Source organism: Nicotiana tomentosiformis, chromosome 2 (assembly GCF_000390325.3).
Source record: "Nicotiana tomentosiformis chromosome 2, ASM39032v3, whole genome shotgun sequence".
Classification (NCBI taxonomy): domain Eukaryota; kingdom Viridiplantae; phylum Streptophyta; class Magnoliopsida; order Solanales; family Solanaceae; genus Nicotiana; species Nicotiana tomentosiformis.
Window position 1 is genome coordinate 62961699 of NC_090813.1, and position 19427 is coordinate 62981125.

Genomic DNA, 19427 nt, shown 5'->3' on the forward strand with positions numbered 1-19427 from the left:
AAAATATTTTCACTTTTTCCCGAAATCGGCGTTTGTTCATAAAATTTCCAATTTTCACTTGAAATGCATTTTGGAAATTTTCGAAAATTTGAAAAACTGCAAAAAGTTGTTTTTCAAACTTTTCACTCAAATCACTCACAAAACTTCAAAAACAACCCAAACTGAAATTTATGTCCAAACACAACTCTAAATTTCAAATACCATTTTCACTTGAAAAATGTTTTCACCAGTTTTTCGAATTTTACAATTCTTATGTCCAAACGCTTACTAAGTGTCTCATTCCACTCTGAAATCCTTCCGGACCCGAACAAACTAACCTGGTAAGTCATAAAACAACTATAATAAATTTAGCAGTAAATGGGGGAACGGGGTGATAATACTTAAAATGATCGGTCGGATCGTAACATTCTCCCACTCTTAAACAAACGTTCATCCTCGAACGAGTTTAGAATCATACCTGAAGTCTCAAATAGGTGTGGATATTTGCTCCGCATCTCCTTCTCAAGCTCCCAAGTAGCTTCTCCGACTGGCTGGCCTCTACACTGTGCCTTCACTGATGTTATGTTCTTTGACCTCAGCTTTCGAACCTGCCGGTCTAAAATGGCCACCGGCTCCACATCATAAGTCAAATTACCGTCCAGTTGTACTGTACAGAAATCCAAAATATGAGACAGGTCCTCAACATACTTTCGGAGCTTGGACACATGGAACACTGGATGAACACCTGATAGACTAGGTGGCAAAGCAAGTTCATAAGCCACCTCTCCAATCTTCTTAAGTATCTCAAAAGGCCTAATATATCGAGGGCTCAACTTGCCCTTCTTCCCGAATCTCAACAAACCCTTCAAAGGTGAAATCTTGCGCAGAACCTTCTCCCCAACCATGTAAGCAGTATCACGGACCTTCCTGTCAGCATAACTCTTCTGTGTAGACTGCGCCATGCAAGGCCTCTCTTGAATCAATCTTCTCCAAAGCATCTTGAACTAAGTCAGTACCCAATAGCCTAGCCTCACCCACTGGAGATCGACATCGTCTCCCATATAAAGCCTCATACGGAGCCATTTGAATGCTCGACTAGTAGCTATTATTGTAAGCAAACTCTGCGAGTGGCAGAAATTTATCCCAAGAACCTCCAAAATCAATGACACAAGCGCGTAGCATATCCTCCAATATATGAATAGTGCGCTCATACTTCCCGTTCATCTAAGGGTGAAATGTTATACTTAGCTGAACCTGTGTACCTAATTCTCATTGCACTGCTCTCCAAAACTGTGATGTAAATTGCGTGCCTCGATCTGAAATGATGGACACTGGCACACTATGTAGGCGAACAATCTCGCGGATATAAATCTTAGCCAACTGCTCCGAAGAATAATTAGTACCAACTAGAATAAAATGCGCGGACTTAGTCATCCGATCTACAATCACCCAAACCGCATCAAACTTCCTCAATGTCCGTGGAAATCCAACTACGAAGTCCATGGTAATTCCCTCCCATTTCCACTCTGGAATTTCAAGTCTCTGAAGTAATCCTCTCGGTCTCTGATGCTTGTACATTACCCATTGACAATTTAAACACCGAGCTACAAACCCAACTATATCTTTCTTCATTCACCTCCACCAATAGTGCTGCCTCAAATCCTGATACATCTTCGCGGCACCTGGATGAATGGAGTATCGTGAACTGTGAGATTCCTGGAGAATCAACTCACACAAACCATCTACATTAGGCACACATAGCCTACCTTGCATCCGTAATACACCGTCATCTCCAATAGTGACTTCCTTGGCATCATCGTGCTGAACTGTGTCCTTAAGGATAAGAAAATGGGGATCATCATATTGGCATTCTCTGATGCGATCGTATAAAGAAGACCTTGAAACCACACAAGCCAAAACTCGATTCGGCTCCCAAACATCCAATCTAACAAACTGGTTAGCCAATGCCTGAACATCCAAGGCTAAAGGCCTATCTGCTACCGGTAAGTATGCTAAGCTGCCCAAACTCTTCACCTTACAACTCAAGGCATCGGCCACCACATTGGCCATTCCGGGATGATAAAGAATGGTGATATCATAATCCTTAAGAAACTCTAACCACCTTCACTGCCACAAATTAAGATCCTTCTATTTAAACAGATGTTGTAGACTCCGGTGATTGGTATAAACCTCGCAATGGACACCGTATAAATAATGCCGCCAAATCTTCAAGGTAGGAACAATAGCTGCTAACTCAAGGTCATAGACCGGATAATTTTTCGTATGTACCTTTAACTGTCTGGACGCATAGGCAATCACCCTACCGTCTTTCATAGGCATTGCGCTGAGACCAATACGCGACGCGTCACAATACACAGTATAAGACCCTGAACCTATAGGCAACACCAATACTGGAGTTGTAGTCAAAGTTATCTTGAGCTTCTGAAAGATCTCTTCACACTCATCCGACCACCTGAACGGAGCACCTTTCTGGGTCAATTTAGTCATAGGCGATGCAATAGACGAGAAACCCTCCATGAAGCGACAATAATAACCGGCCAAGCCAAGAAAACTCTGAATCTCAGAACTAAAGATGGCTTGGGCTAACTCTGAACTGCCTCTATTTTCTTCGGATCCACCTTAATCCCTTCACTGGACAATATGTATCCCAAGAATGCCACCGAACTAAGCCAGAATTCACACTTAGAGAATTTGGCATATAGTATCTCCTCTCTCAGCCTCTGCAATATAATACCCAAGTGTTGTGCATGCTCCTCCTAGATACATGAGTACACCAGGATATCATCAATAAATACCATGACAAATGAGTTAAGATACGGCTGGAATACGATATTCATGAGGTGCATAAATGTTGTTGGGGCATTAGTTAGCCCAAATGACATCACAAGCAATTCTTTCAACTCAGCCAGTGCCATACAATACGGAGGAATAGAAATGGGCTGAGTGCCCTGCACCAAGTCAATACCGAAATCAATATCCCTGTCGGGTGGCATACCCGGCAGGTCTGCAGGAAAAGCATCCGAAAAGTCTCATACGACTGGTACTGAATCAATAGTAGGAGTATCTGCATCAACATCTCTCACAAAGGCTAAATATGATAAACACCCATTCCCAACCATACGTTGGGCTTTCAAATAAGAAATTACCCTATTGGGAACATAATCTAGAGAACCTCTTTATTCGACATTCGACAACCCCGGTATCGCCAACGTCACGGTTTTTTCATGACAGTCCAGAATAACATGACATGGAGACAACCAATTCATTCCCAGGATTACATCAAAATCAACCATATTGAGCAATAAGAGATCAACGCTAGTCTCCAGTCCCCCAATGGTTACCACACAAGACAGATATACACGCTCCACAATAATAGTATCGCCCACCAGCGTAGATACACGGACAGGTGAAACTAAGGACTCACGAGGAATATCCAGATCATGAGTAAAGTATGATGATGCATACGAATAAGTAGAACCAGGGTCAAATAATATAAAAGCCTCCATGTGGCTCACTAAGACAATACTTGTGATCACTGCATCTGAGGCAATGGCATCTGGCCTGGCAGGAAAAGCATAGAATCGGGCCTGACTACCACCTGATCGGCCTCCCCCTCTTGGGCTACCCCTAGCTGACTGACCCCCACCCCGAGCTAGCTGGGCGGGTGGTGAAGTAACTGGTGCTGAAGTCGTAGTATGACTCCTCTACTTTACTGGACCTCCCAAGCGACGAGGACACTATCTCCACATATGCCAAAATTCCCCGCACTCAAAACAGCTCCCCGGTACTGGTGGTGGTGCGGACTAAATCGGGACCCGAGAACTAGAATAACTGCTAGAAGCACCCGGTGCAAACGAACCCTGAACTGAACAGGTACGAGATGAACTCTGAGCTGGGAGGGCACTAAGTGATGACTGGACTTGATGAGAACTATATGAACCATGGCTGGATGATGCACCATAGTGAACTGGATGACCCGTATGTGCGTATTTGTAAGGACGACCCCTACAGTGGTAAAACTGACCCTCTGCAGGAACACCGCTGAAATCACCTGGACCACGAGGCCTCTTAGCCTCCCTCTCTCCACGTTCCAGACTACGAACCACCTCTATCTTCCGAACAATGTGAATTACCTCATCAAAAGTAGCACCATATACTCTCTCCTGAGTGATAAGTAACCGTAGTTGATAGGCGAGGCCATCAATGCCTTCTAAAACTCTCACTATCAGTGGGAACCAAGAAAATTGCGTGACGAGACAAATCATAAAATATCATCTCGTACTGCATCACATACATGCCATCTTGACGTAACTACTCAAACTATCTACGACGCTCCTCTCTGCGAGACTGCGGCAGAAACTTCACCAAAAAGGTAACGGAGAACTCCTACAATGTAAGTGTTACTGCACCGCCCGGCATGTGCGACTCATAAGCCTCCCACCATTTGAAGGAAGCTCCAGAAAACTGAAAATTAGTGAACGAGATACCCACTGGTCTCCAAAATACCCGTTGTTCAAAGCATCCGCTGGCACTTATCTAGAAAACTTTGAGCATCCTCTGACTTGGCACCGCTAAATGATGGAGGCCGAAGCCTCCCAAATCTCTTAAGTCTCCTCTACTCATCATCTACCATAACGGGGATTATCGGGGCTTGAACAACTACAATCGGCTAGGCTGGTAGTGCCCCCGGTATCTGAAGTCAATGTACTACCTGATTTGGAGTACGAGCTACAGGGGTATGAGTACCTCCCCTAACATGAGAAGTGGCAGATGCGGCTTGAGCCGAAACCACCTGAGCAAGACCAGTGCAAACTGTCAATATCAGGGCCAAAGTCTCCTGAAGGCTTGGGATCTCCATGGGCACAGCTGGTGCATGAGCTGGTCCTGTCAGCTCAGCAATATCTACAATCTGCTCCTGACCTGGAGCAACAAGTGGTACTACAGGTGATGGTCCAATGTGATACGAGCTACACCTCTACCTCTACCTCAACCCGACTTCTACCACGGCCCCGACCTCTCGCGGCCCTAACTGGTGGCACGGGTGGCTGACCGTCCGATCCGGTAGTACGTGTTCTCACTATCTGTGAGACAATAGAATAACATAATTTTAGTTTTTCCGGAATCAACAAATCCGCACGATAGAATACAAGAAAATGAAAGTTTCCTAAGGGTTCGGCAGCCTCTCGAAGATAAGTACAGACGTCTCTGTACCGATCAGCAAGACTCTACTAAATCTGCTCAAGACTCGTGAGACCTATGTAACCTAGGCTCTAATACCAACTTGTCATGACCCAAAATCCTAACCTGTCGTGATGGCGCCTATCTCGATACAAGGCAAGCCGATAACCTCAATAAATAACAATTTCTTTTTAAGTTTAAAAATATAATATTTAAACATAATTCACAAGTCTTGCAAATACCGATACAAACACTCCCAAAACCTGGTGTCACTGAGTACATGAGCATCTATACATTACATGTCTGGAAAACACGATCTATAATAATCTCAGACCAAATACAATAAACAAAAAAAGATAGGGAAGGGGAGACAAGGTCTGCGAAACATGGCATCTACCTCTGAATCTCCGGAAAATCGACCTGTATCCGGGATCACCTGCATATGCACACGAAGTGCAGGGCGCAGTATGAGTACAACCAACTCAGTAAGCAACAATAATAAATAAAGAACTGAAAGTAGTGACGATCTTCTCAGTTAAGTCCAAATACAGTACTTTCCCATATAAAAGAGTAGGCATGCTCTCAAGTTCAACATTTAAGATTTCACTGAAATTTCATATCAAGTTTGACCGAAAATAGAAAATAAAGTTTTATTTTTCCGAAATTTCCAAAATAGTGAAATATGACAGCTGAAATGCAGCAAATAATGAAATCAATACATCCTCTCAGAGTAACAGTCACTCAGTCCTCCCATTCACTCCAACCTCACAGTCACTCTTTCCTCACAATCTCTCATTCCTCACATTCACTTAACACTCAGCACTCGCACTCTGCACTCGGTACTCGCACTCAGTAGGTACCTGCACTCACTGGGGGTGTGTACAGACTATGAAGGGGCTCCTTCAGCCCAAGCGCTATATCAAGACAATCATGGCATATAACTGTGAAACATGATGCGGCGCTTAACTCGATCCCATAAATATCCTCACAATTAATCCCTCGGCCTCACTCAGTAATCAACCTCTCCAGTCTCTCGGGCTCAATATGTCATGAAAAATCAACCCAAAAATGACAATATGATGTATCAATAAATAGCAACAGAGACTGAGATATGATATGAAATGAATGAACATGATTGAGTGTGAAATTAAAATTTGAAAATATAATTCTACCACAGAAATAACCCCAGTGGGTACCAATAATAATAACATATGTCTAAGCATGATTTTTAATACGAGTCTCAACTCAATGTTTCTCTAACACGTAGAGAATGCACAGATATCAACATATTATTCAACTATACAGTTCCATGGAACTTGACCAAGTCACAATTCCTACGGTGCACGCCCACATGCCCGTCACCTAGCATGTGCGTCACCTCAAAAACAATCACATAACATATAATCCTGGTTTGCATACCCTCAGGACCAAATTTAGAACTGTTACTTACCTCAAATCGTGTAATTCTTTATTCTACAATGTCTTTGCCTTGTGAATTGGCCTCCAAATGCCTCGAATCTAGCCAAAAATAATTCAATTCAGTCAAGAAAATTTATTGGAATTAATTCCATAAGAAAATTCTAATTTCCCATAAAAGTCTAAAATTTAGCTCAAAAGTCGCCCATGGGGCCAACGTCTCGGAACCCGACAAAGGTTACAAATTCCAAAAGCCCATTCAACAACGAGTCTAACCATACCGATTTTAACAAAATCCGACCTCAACTCGACCTCCAAATCCTCAAATCTTATTTTCAAATCCCTAAGTTTAAACCCCCGATTTACACCTCAAAAACATGTAATCTAGTCGGATTATACGATGATAATTCAATATTATGTAGTAGGAATAATCAAAAGTGACTTACCTCAAGATTTCCCATGATTTCTCGCTCAACAATCGCCCAACCCAAGCTTGAAATGCCCAAAAATGGCAAAAGCTCAGAACTCCTACAATTTTATTCTGTCCAGGGCATGTCGCACCTGCGATCAGATTAGCCGCATCTACGGTATCGCGGGTGCGACAAAATGTCCTCTTCTGCGGTAAAATGCTCGCACCTACGCACTCTGCCTCACCAGCCCCTTGCCGCTTCTGCACTTGTCAAGCTCCCTTCTGCGGGCTCGCACCTGTGAGCCAAACTCTGCAGGTGCGATTGCATCAGTAGGCAGCAAATTTCCAGCTTTGTTCTAAGTCTGAATTTGATCCGTTAACCACACGAAACTCACCCGAGGCCCCCGAGACCTCAACCAAATACACCAACAAGTCCTAAAACATCATACGAACATAGTCGGCCCTTCAAATCACATCAAACAATGCTAAAACCACGAATCATACCCCAATTCAAGCCAAATGAATTTTGAAACTTCTAATTTCTACAAATGATGTCGGAACCTATCAAATAAAGTCTGATTGACCTCACATTTTACACATAAGTCATAAATGAAATAAGGTACCTATTAGAATTTTCAGAATCAGATTTTGACTCCGATATCAAAAAGTCCACCCCCGATCAAACTTCCCAAAAATTTGACTTTCGCCATTTCAAGCCTAATTCCACTACGGACCTCCAAATAATTTTTCGGACACGATCTTAAGTCCAAAATCACCATACAGAGCTATTGAAATCATCAGAATTTGAATCCAAGGTCGTTTACACATAAGTCAATATTTGGCTAACTTTTCCAACTTAAGTTTACAACTATGAGACTAAGTGTCTCATTTCACTCTGAAATCCTTCCGGACCCGAACCAACTAACCCGGTAAGCCATAAAACAACTTTAAAGCATAAATTTAGTAGTAAATTGGGGAACGGGGTTAAAATACTTAAAATAACCGGTCGGGTCGTTACAGTTATGTTCTGGTTGGACTCGTAATTAAATGGGTTGTTAAATTTTGTAAATTTTGTCGGGTTCCAAGGTGAGGGCCCAGGTTGGGCTTTTGGCCAATTTTGGGCTTTTGATTCAAGATTTGATCTTTTTGATAGGGATTGGTTCCTTTAGTATTGTTTGATGTACATAAGTTGTTTTTGGTTAGTTTCGAGCCGTTCGGAGATCGGAACGCTCGGGATGGCATCTTTGGAGCATCGCTTGGCTTGCTCGGCATTGGTATTGGCTTGTTCGAGGTAAGTAACTCTTCTAATCTTAGAGCTGAGGGTATGAAATCCTGAAATACGTGTTATGTGATTTGTGTTGAGGTGACGCACATGCTAGGTGACGGGCGTGTGGGCGTGCACCATGTGAATTGGGACTCTGTTGTTTCCATGGCACTGTATAGTGATCCTACTTTGTTGATGTCCGTGTTTTCACCATGTGATAAAGTTATTGAGCTATCAATCATGCTAGATACCATGTTTAGGCTTTATGATAATACTGCTAGGACCCATAGTGGTCGTTTCTTGCTGTTATTTTACTCATTTCATTGATATTTCGTACTCAGTCATATTCATGCATTCATATCATATCTCAGTGTCATTTATTTATTGATACATCATATCATTGTTGTCGGGCTAGTTTCATGACATTGTGACCCCGTGAGTGAGATTGGAGAGATTGATGACTGAGTGAGGTCGGGGGCCTGCTTGTGAGGATGTTGACATTATAGCACGTGAGTTGTCCGTGCAACACGTGAGTTGTCCCTGCGATTCCAGATGTTGATATTATAGCACGTGAGTTATCTGTGCGATTCCATATATTGATATTATGGCACGTGACTTGTCCATGCAGCATGTGAGTTGTCCATGCGGATATAGCGCTTGGGCAAAAAGGAGCTCCTTCAGAGTCTGCAGACCCCTAGTGAGCGCAGTCGACTATAAATATGGATCGGGCCGCATGCCGCAGCGGGTATGGTACAACGCTGAGTGATTGAGTGTGTTGAGTATAGTGAGAGAGAATGCGAGACAGTGAGATTGAGTACTCTAAGAGTGTGAGTAATGACCTCATCATCGAGATGCATTGCATTTGACATGCGTACTTGAGATACATGCAAAGAGGTGCATTTCCTTCTGCTACCCAGTTTTGGGGACATTTATAATTTTACATGTATCTTGACATGTAGGCATAGAGAAGTACTTTCCTCATGCTATCTAAAAATGAAACATCTTACTATTTGTGGAAAGGAGTTTTGGGAAAAATCACAGTTTTCAAACTTACTCATATTTTGGCTTTTTCGGTAAAAGATTTAGATTTTCACTGAGATACTTGAAAAGAAATGCCTATTTTTCTAGAACTGTAAACGGACTGAGCCTTTTATTTCTGAGATACTTTTTTGCTACGTGTACTATGCTGTTATAAATGGTTGTGGAATATTAGTGTTAGACCCGACTTTTCTGTTAGCTCATCACTACTTTCAACCTAAAGTTAAGTTTGTTACTTATTGAGTACATGGTGTCGGTTGTACACATACTACACTTATGCACCTTGCGTGCAGATATTGGCTATTAATGTTGTTGTGTTCGATAGGAGCTGGATTTGAAGATGTACATGCGTCCCGGATGTAGCTGCCTCTTATTCGTGTAGCCTTAGATCTATAAAAAAATCTGTTTATGTACTTTTCAAACAGACGATATATTTATTTCATTTCAGCTTTGTAAACTTTATTCTTAGAAGCTCATGATTTGTACTACCAGTTCTTGGGGAATGTATAAGATTCAGATGATTTCTTTACTTAATTGCTTTATTAATTGTTATTGGAATTGGTTAGTGGTTAACTGGCTTACCTAGCGGGTTGGGTTATGTATCATCACGACTAGTTGGATTTTGGGTCGTGACAATTTCACTCAAACCTCCCTTAGAGGTGAGTTGTGTGGTATTCATCTAATCATGTATTGCATGTCTTTATTCATTACTTTTTTCACATATTTCCATATTCACCTTTAGTATTGGTTCTACATTCTCAATGCTTATCACAAGTCACATTCTCTTCAAGGAATAGATCATAATCAGCGGCGTGCTTTATTATTTTTCATACCAATTTGATGTTAAACATTGCCTTCACATTTTGAAGGACTATTTTGAGAACCCTTATTGTTCTCCTTATAGTGATCATTGTATCACCGGTTTGGTGCAGTGGGACTTGAACCCAATATCTTATCCTCATAAAGGCGTGTTAGGTTTTATTGTGTTTGGACTTGAACTCAACATCTTATCATCATGATACATGAGGACATGAACCCAATATCCTGAAGCGTCTTTCATAGTATATTGCTACTTAAATTAAGAGAAATTTGGAAGCATCAAATATAATTATTATAATTATCATATGTGGTATTATTGCACACGTGATGTGTGTGTTGGTTCTTGATCCATTCAGAAGGATTTGTCTCATGTGTGTTGCTCTGGGTTGGTCCTTGTGTAAACCTGCATCTTTTCTTGCTTTTGGAAAAACAATTTAGGTTCATATAAGCAGTAACAGTAATATGCACATGTCTTCCTTGATGTCTTTCAATCGTACAATTTTACACTTATGCTTATTTGACTATGCTTATGTATCCCTAAAGAAGTCAACATCTCATGTTCTAAAAGTCAAGATCATAATATGCTCTAACTATGAATTAGCTGCACTGAGAAAAGTAGCAAGTTTGTGTCAGCTGGAATGAATAGCATTCTCCAAGTATTCACATGATAGATCTTTGTTGGCTAGCTTCTTTAGCCTCTTTGAGTTTTTTCTTTTTAAATCACTATTTCATATTCTTTTTATAAATAATCAAGATAAAGAATATATTTTCAGCTATGAAGAACTTGACAAATAGGCTAATCATAATGAATAGGTATTGTGATGACCCAAAATATCATCTTTAAATTTAATAAATAATTTTGTGTTCTAAGACCTTGAAAAGTACCATTTATCATTCCTCGACTTGCGTGCGCAGTCCGTAAATTTTTTCTAAAAGTTTTCATGTGAAAATGGATTAAAATATGAAATAGAGGTTTAAAACTCAACTGAGTTGACTTTGGTAAACATATTTAGCAAACGAACCCGGATCATTATTTTGACAGTTCCAATAGCTCCGTATCGTGATTTGGGACTTGGGCGTATGCCCGAAATTTAATTTGGAGGTTTCTAACTCAAGTTATAACTATTTAACGGAACTAGCAATTTAAAGGCTAAAGATTTCCAAGTATGACCACGGGGTTGACTTTTTGATATCGGAGTCGGAAGCCGATTCTGGAAATTTGAACAGCTCCATTATGTAATTTATGACTTGTGTGCCAAATTTGAAGACATTCCAGATTCATTTAATATGTTTTGGCATGAGATTTGCAAATTGAAAAGTTTAAAACTCAAAGTTCGAATTGGGGTGTGAATTGTAATTTCAGTGTTGTTTGACGTAATTTTTGATGCCGAGTAAGTCCGTATTATGTTACGGGACTAGGTGGTATATTCGGATGGGGTCCCAAGTACCCCGAGTGTGACTCGAATCGAAATCTGAACAAGAATTGGACTTAAGAAAAATCTGAAATTTTGCCTTCTGTTGTAATCGCACCTTGCGGATTTTTTACCGCGGGTGCGAGCTAGCAAAAGCGAGCCTTCCATCACAGAAACGGCCTGGGCAGGCTGGGCAAAGGTCCGCAGGTGCGGAAACTTGCACGCACCCGCGCGTCCGCAGAAGCAGACTTGGCAATCGCAAAAGTGGAAGGCAGCACAGGTGCGCATTTTTCCTCCGCAGGTGCGAGGCCTAGCCTAGCAGCCCCATTTTGCAGATGCGAGATTTTTCTAACTCAGTATGGTCATTACAAATTCCTAGTAATGTCATTTGGGTTGACAAATGCCCCAGCAACATTTTTGGATTTGATGAATCGGGTGTTCAAGCCTTATTTGGATTCTCTTTTGGTTGTATTCATTAATGATATCTTGATTTACTCCAGCAGTCGAGAGGAACATGAGTAGCATCTTCGAAGTGAGCTTCACACCTTGAAGAAAAATAGCTATATGCCATGTTTTCAAAATGTGAGTTTTGGTTAGACTCAGTTGCCTTTTTGGGGCATGTTGTATCGGCAGAAGGCATAAAGGTGGATCCTAAGAAGATCGAGGTTGTTCAAAATTGGCCTAGACCTACTTCAGTTACAAAGATCCGGAGTTTCCTGGGTTTAGCAGGTTATTATCGTCGGTTCGAGGAAGAGTTTTCATCTATAGCAAGCCCATTAACCAGATTGAGCCAGAAAGGTGTCCCATTCAGATGGTCAGACGAATATGAGCTGAGTTTTCAGAAACTCAAGACTGCTTTGACTACGGTGCTAGTGTTGGTATTACCCACAGGCTCAGGATCGTATACAGTATATTGTGATGCATCTCACATTGGGCTTGGTGCAATATTAATGCAAGATGGCAAGGTGATTGCATATGCGTCGCAGCAATTGAAGGTTCACGAGAAGAATTATCCTGTTCATGACTTAGAATTGGCAACCATTGTTCATGCGCTGAAGATTTGGAGGCATTACCTCTACGGTGTCTCATGTGAGGTATTTACTGATCATCGTAGCCTTCAGTATCTGTTCAAATAAAAGGATCTTAATTTGAGGTAGAGAAGATGGTTGGAGTTATTGAAAGACTATGATATCACCATTTTGTATCACCCCGGAAAGGCCAATGTGGTGGCCGATGCTTTGAGTAGAAAGGCTGTAAGTATGGGCAGTCTTGCGTATATTCCGGTTGGTGAGAGGCCATTAGCTGCAGATGTTCAAACTTTAGCTAATCAGTTCATGAGGTTAGATGTTTGAGAACCCAGTCGGGTTCTAGCTTGTACAGTCACTCGGTCTTCTTTATATGAGCGCATCAGAGAGAGGAAGTATGATGATCCTCATTTACTTGTCCTTAAGGACAGGTGCAGCACGGTGATGCCAAACAGGTTGTTTTGGGGGAAGATGGGATTCTGCGATTTCAGGATCGTATTTTTGTCCCTAATGTAAATGGGCTTCGTGAATTAATTCTTGAAGAGGAACACAGTTTTAGGTATTCTATTCATCCAGGTACCGCCAAAATGTATCAATATTTGCGGTAACATTATTGGTGGAGGAGAATGAAAAAGGATATAGTTGCATATATAGCTCGGTGTCTGAATTGTCAGCAAGTTAAGTACGAGCATCAGAGACCTGGTGGTTTGCTTTAGAAGTTAGAAATTCTTGAATGGAAATGGAAGCGTATCACTATGAATTTTGTTGTTGGACTCCCACGGACTCAGAGAAAATTTGACGCAGTTTGGGTCATTGTGGACAGGTTAACCAAATCAACACATTTCATTCCAGTGGCAGTTACCTATTCTTCAGAAAGGTTTGCTGAAATTTACATTCGTGAGATTGTCCGCCTTCACGGTGTGCCCGTGTCTATTATTTCAGATCGAGGTACGCAGTTTACCTCACATTTATGGAGGGCTGTACAATGTGAGTTAGGCACGCGGGTGGAATTGAGTACAACATTTCATCCACAGACAGACGGACAGTCAGAGCGCACTATTCAAATATTGGAAGATATGCTTTGCGCTTGTGTTATAGACTTTGGAGGTTCTTGGGATCATTTCTTGCCACTTGCAAAGTTTGCTTATAATAATAGCTACCAATCGAGCACTCAGATAGCTCCATATGAGGCATTATACGGAAGGTGATGCAGATCGCCAGTTGGTTGGTTTGAACTAGGAGAGGCTCGGTTGTTGGGTACCGATTTGGCACAGGATGCCTTGGATAAGGTCAAGATTATTCAGGATCGACTTGGCACAGCTCAGTCTAGGCAAAAGAGTTATACCGACCGAAAAGTTCGTGATATTGCATTCATGGTTGGAGAAAGAATATTGCTCCGGGTTTCACCTATGAAAGGTGTAATGAGGTTCGGAAAGAAGGGCAAGTTGAGCCCTAGGTATATCGGACCCTTTGAAATTTTTGAAAGGGTGGGTGAAGTACCCTACAGGCTTGCATTACCACCTAATTTATCAGTGGTTCATCCGGTGTTCCATGTGTCTATGCTCCGAAAATATCATGGTGATCCGTCCCATGTGTTAGATGTCAGCTCAGTCCAATTGGATAAAGATTTGACTTATGAGGAGGAGTCGGTGGCTATTCAAGCCCGGCAGGTCCGACCGTTGAGTTCTAAGAGTTATCCTTCAGTTCGGGTGCAATAGAGAGGTCAGTTGGTAGAGGCATCTACCTAGGAGTCCGAGTCAGACATACGGAGTAAATATCCACACCTTTTCTCCAGCTCAGGTACTTTTTCTAACTCTGTTCGAGGACGAACGTTTGTTTTAGAGGTGGAGAATGTGATGACCCAAAATGTCATCTTTAAATTTAATAAGTAATTCTATGTTATAAGACCTCGAAAAGCATCATTTATCATTCCTCGACTTGCGTGCGCAGTCCGTAAATTTTTCCAAAAAGTTTTCATGTGAAAAATGGATTAAAATATGAAATAGAGCTTTTAAACTCAAATAAGTTGACTTTGGTCAACATTTTTAGCAAACGGACCCAGATCAGTGTTTTAACAGTTCCGGTAGCTCCGTATCGTGATTTGGGAATTGGGCATATGCCCGAAATTTAATATGGAGGTTCCGAGCTCAAGTTATAACCATTTAACGGAACTAGCAATTTAAAGGCTAACGATTTTCAAGTTTGTCCACGGGGTTGACTTTTTGATATTGGAGCCGGAATCTGATTCTAGAAATTTGAATAACTTTGATATGTCATTTATGACTTGTGTGCCAAATTTGAAGAAATTCTGGATTCATTTAATATGTTTTGGCACGAGATTTGCAAAATGAAAAGTTTAAGACTCAAACTTCGAATCGGGGTGTGAATTGTAATTTCAGCGTTGTTTGACGTGATTTTTGACCCCGAGTAAGTCCGTATTATGTTATGGGACTTGTTGGTATATTCGGACAGGGTCCCAAGTACCCCAAGTGTGACTCGAATCAAAATCGAAACAAGAATTGGACTTAAGCAAAATCTGAAATTTTGCCTTCTATTGTAATCGCACCTGCTGATTTTTTACCGCAGGTGCGAGCTCGCAAAAGAGAGCCTTCCATCGAAGTAGCGGCCGGGGCAGGCGGGGCAATGGTCCGCAGGTGCGGAAACTTGCACGCACCCACGCGTACACAAAAGCGGACTTGGCAATCGTAGAAGCGGAAGGCAGCGCAGGTGCGCATTTTTCCTCCGCAGGTGCAAAGCCTCGCCTGGCAGTCCCATTTCGCAGATGCGAGCTCGCATGTACGAGTCCAGGCATCACAAGTGTGGAAATTCCTGGGCAGTGTATATATCAAAGAGTCCGACATTTTTACTCATTTTGAGCTCAGTTAAGGCGAAATTTTGGACGATTTTCACGTGAAACATTAGGGTAAGTGTTCCTTATCATATATAGATTATATTTCATGATTCCATACTCGTTTATATCATGAATCCTTGAATTTATGGAAGAAAATTTAGATTTTTATAAAATATTCCAAAAACGAAAATTTAAGATTTGTAGGTCCATTTTACATGGGAATTGGATAATTTTTGTATGGTTGGACTCGTCTCGGAATGGGTGTTCGAATTTCGTAAGTTTTTCCGGAATTTGAGATGTGGGTCCCACTGCCGAATATTTTAATGAATTTCGGATTTTTATCCGAAAAATTTGTAAATTCATATGGAATTAATTCCTATGATTCGTATTGAGTATATCGAATTATTTGTGAATAAATTTGAAGCTTTTGGAGACAAATTTAAAAGGAAAGGTTGTGGTCGAGTAATTGATTGGAATTTGCAAAGCGAGATAAGTGTCGTGGTTAACCTTGATGTGAGGGAATAGAACCCTTAAATTATTTGTTATGAGAATTGCATGTGAACGACGTATAGGCGAGGTGACGAGTGTCTATACGTCGTCAAATTAATTGTATGCCTATTTACTTGAAAAATCATAAATTATTTTAAATCATGAATTAATTATTATAATAATTGTTTCTCTCATATTCTTAGTCAAATATTAATTCTTGAATTTTTGCATTAATTGTTACATGCTATTTGAATTATGTGCTTTAATTGTTATTTGACGATTAGCATATTAAATATTAAACTGCCTATTTTCTCCCTGATTTCCATAATAATTTACTATTTGTCATTGTTTGTTTCATAAGTAAATCATAATTATTTTATGCTTGTTGTCTTATAATTTTATATTAATTGTTGCGTTTATTGGGGAAATTTCTTTTATAAGAATTGGTAAATGGATATATTGGAGGATCGGGTTGCACGCCGCAACAGAATTGATTGAAATGGATATATTGGAGGATCGGGTTGCACGCCGCAACAGATTTATTAAAAAGTCCTTATTGGAGGATCGGGTTGCACGCCGCAACAGACTTATTAAATAGTCCATATTGGAGGATCGGGTTGCACGCCGCAACAGACTTATTTAAAAGTCTATATATACTTGATTGAAATAAATATAAGGAAGACTTGATTAAAAGGAATATATTGGGAGAGTGGGTTGCACGCTGCAATGGAAATTTATGGAATTAATAATTGGTTATGACTGCTGATTTGGCTTCAATTATTATAAATGAGTTACCTGATTTATTTCTATTATTTGTTGTTGTTACTAATATTGCATACAGGTTAATGTAAGTGACCCGCCTTAGCCTCGTCACTAATTCGTCGAGGTTAGGCTCAGCACTTACCAGTATATGGGGTCGGTTGTACTGATACTACACTCTACACATCTTGTGCAGATTTTAGAGTTAGTCTCAGCGGCGTACCATAGACTTGCTCGGATTTCAGCTACTCGGAGGAGACTTGAGGTATAACTACACAGCGTCCGTAGTTCTGAAGTCCCTGTCTATTTTTACTTTAGTTGTGTGTTTGTTTCCAGACAGCTTTATTTTATTCAGACTTTTCTTTGTATTTATTCTAGAAGCTCATGCACTTGTGACACCAATTCTGGGATGGTATTTAGACACCGTTGTCTTTTATGGATTATTCACTATATTTTAGAATTTACTTCCGCAATTGTTTTTTGTTATTAACAAATTAAAAAATTGTTTTAAAAATGGATAATATTATTCTAATGTTGGCTTGCCTAGCAAGTGAAATGTTAGGCGCCATCACAGTCCGAAGGTGGAAATCTTGGGTCGTGACAGTTGGTATCAGAGCACTAGGTTACATAGGTTTCACGAGTCAAGAGCAAGCTTAGTAGAGTCTGAAGGATCGATACGTAGACGTCTGTACTTATATCTTAGAGGCTATGAAGTTTAGGAACAATATCACTTCTTTCTTATTCTGTCGTGTGAATTAATTCTATCATCGATGATTGAACCATTCTATACTTATTCTCTCGCATATGGTGAGAACACGTAATACCTCTATCGATAGACAGGGACCAGAATCCCTGGTGGCAACTATGGCCAGTGGTAGAGGTAGAGGCCAAGGTCATGCTAGAGGACGAGGCAGAGGCCGAGGTAGAGCTCAGTCCAGAGCTCGAGCAGCTGCACCTGTTGAAGAACCTCAGGTGGACCTTCAGGAAGAGGTTCTAGTTTAGAATGTACCAGTTCCACCAGTTCAGGTCCCGGAAGGATTCATAGACACTTCAGTACTTCAGGACGCTCTAGTCCGTTTAGTAAGTCTTATGGAGGGCGTGACCCAGAATGGTACATTTCCAGTTGCACCAGCCATCTCGCAGGTTGGGGGAGGAGCAAAAACTCCCACTACTCCCGCTCGGGAGCAGATGGCTCCCCAGAATCAAGCTCCAGCAACCCCTCCAGTTGGGGTAGTTCAGCCAGTTGTTGCGGCACAGACCGGTGATAGGCCCGCCATGTCTTTTGAGACCTTACTGAGACTGGATAAGTTTACTAAGCTCTTTCCAATTCACTTTAGTGGTACACCTTCTGAGGACCCATATGATTATCTTGAACGCTGCCACGAGGTGTTGCAGAACATGGGTATAGTTGAGACCAATGGGGTTGATTTTGTTGTATTTCAGATGACGGGTTCTGCCAAGAGGTGGTGGAGAGATTATACATTGACCCGACCAGTCGAATCTCCTGCACTTACTTGGGAGTAGTTCTCTCAGCTATTTCTGGAGAAGTTCCTCCCTATCACACTGAGAGAGGAATTTCGCAAGCAATTTGAGCGTCTACAGCAGGGCAGTATGACTATTACTCAGTATGAGTCCCATTTTGTGGATTTAGCTCGTCATGCTATCCTTTTACTACCTATGAAGGGAGAGAGAGTAAGGAGGTTTATTGAGGAACTCACTCACCCTATCATACTTCATATGGTCAAGGAGACCGGAAGTGAGATTTCTTTTCAGGTGGCTGCTAATGTCGCGAGAAGGATCGAGATGGTTCTTGCACATGAGAGAGGGTAGAGATCCGATAAGAGGCCTCGTCTGTTCGGTGGTTTCAGTGGTGCCTCGTCTGGAGGCAGGGGTAATTTTGGTAGGGGTCATCCTCCCAGACCGTTTCATTCAGCACTTTATGCATCTCCCGGTGCTTCAGGGAGTCACGGTCCTATTATGCCTTACTCTGGGCAGTCGGCACTTAGTTCACATTCAGCTCCTATCAGTGCTTCACCACTCCAGAGTTACCACAGCGGTTATCCGGCCCATTTGGGTCAGCTTCAGTAACCACGGCATCAGGATGGGTGTTATGAGTGTGGAAACATTGGTCACGTCAAGAGGTATTGTCCTAGATTGGCAAGTAACAGATCTCGGCAAGATTCTCGTGCCATCATACCGGCACCGGTTGCTTCACCTCCTGCTCAGCCAGCTAGAGGTAGGGGTCAGGCAACTAGAGGTAGAGGTCAGGCCATTAGAGGTGGAGGTCAGACTGTTAGAGGTGGAGGCCAGCCAGTTAGAGGCCGTCCTAGGGACGCAGTTCAGAGTGGTGGGGCCCAACCCCGATTTTATGCTTTTCCAGCTAGGCTTGAGGCCGAGTCATCTGATGCAGTGATCACAGGTATTATTTCAGTTTGCCATAGAGATGCTTCAGTTCTATTTGATCCAGGATCTACTAATTCCTATGTGTCCTCCTATATTTGCTTCATATTTGGTTGTGCCTTGTGATTCTCTGAGTGCTTCTGTGTGTGTATCTACACCGGTGGGAGACTCTGTTGTAATAGATCATGTTTATCGTTCGTGTGTGGTTACTATTGGTAATCTAGAGACTAGTGTGGATCTTCTACTTCTTGATATGGTAGATTTTGATGTTATCTTGGGTATGGATTGGTTGTCCCCTTATCATGCTATATTGGATTGTCATGCCAAGATAGTGACCCTAGCTATGCCGGGGTTACCTCGATTAGAG

General features: G+C 41.6%; 1 protein-coding gene across 1 annotated transcript; it reads right to left on the reverse strand.

Moving 5' to 3' along the window:
* Window positions 1-312: 312 nt before the first annotated feature.
* LOC138904934 (uncharacterized) lies at window positions 313-941 on the reverse strand. Its single transcript, XM_070193429.1, has 2 exons — window positions 458-941; window positions 313-317 (listed from the first exon to the last, which is right to left on the reverse strand). Exons 1-2 carry the CDS (start codon window positions 939-941, stop codon window positions 313-315), a joined length of 489 nt encoding a protein of 162 aa, XP_070049530.1.
* Window positions 942-19427: the final 18486 nt, after the last annotated feature.

Excerpts from the sequence above, each read along its gene's own strand:
- LOC138904934 (XM_070193429.1), bottom strand. The coding sequence starts at position 941 with ATGGCGCAGTCTACACAGAAGAGTTATGCTGACAGGAAGGTCCGTGAT.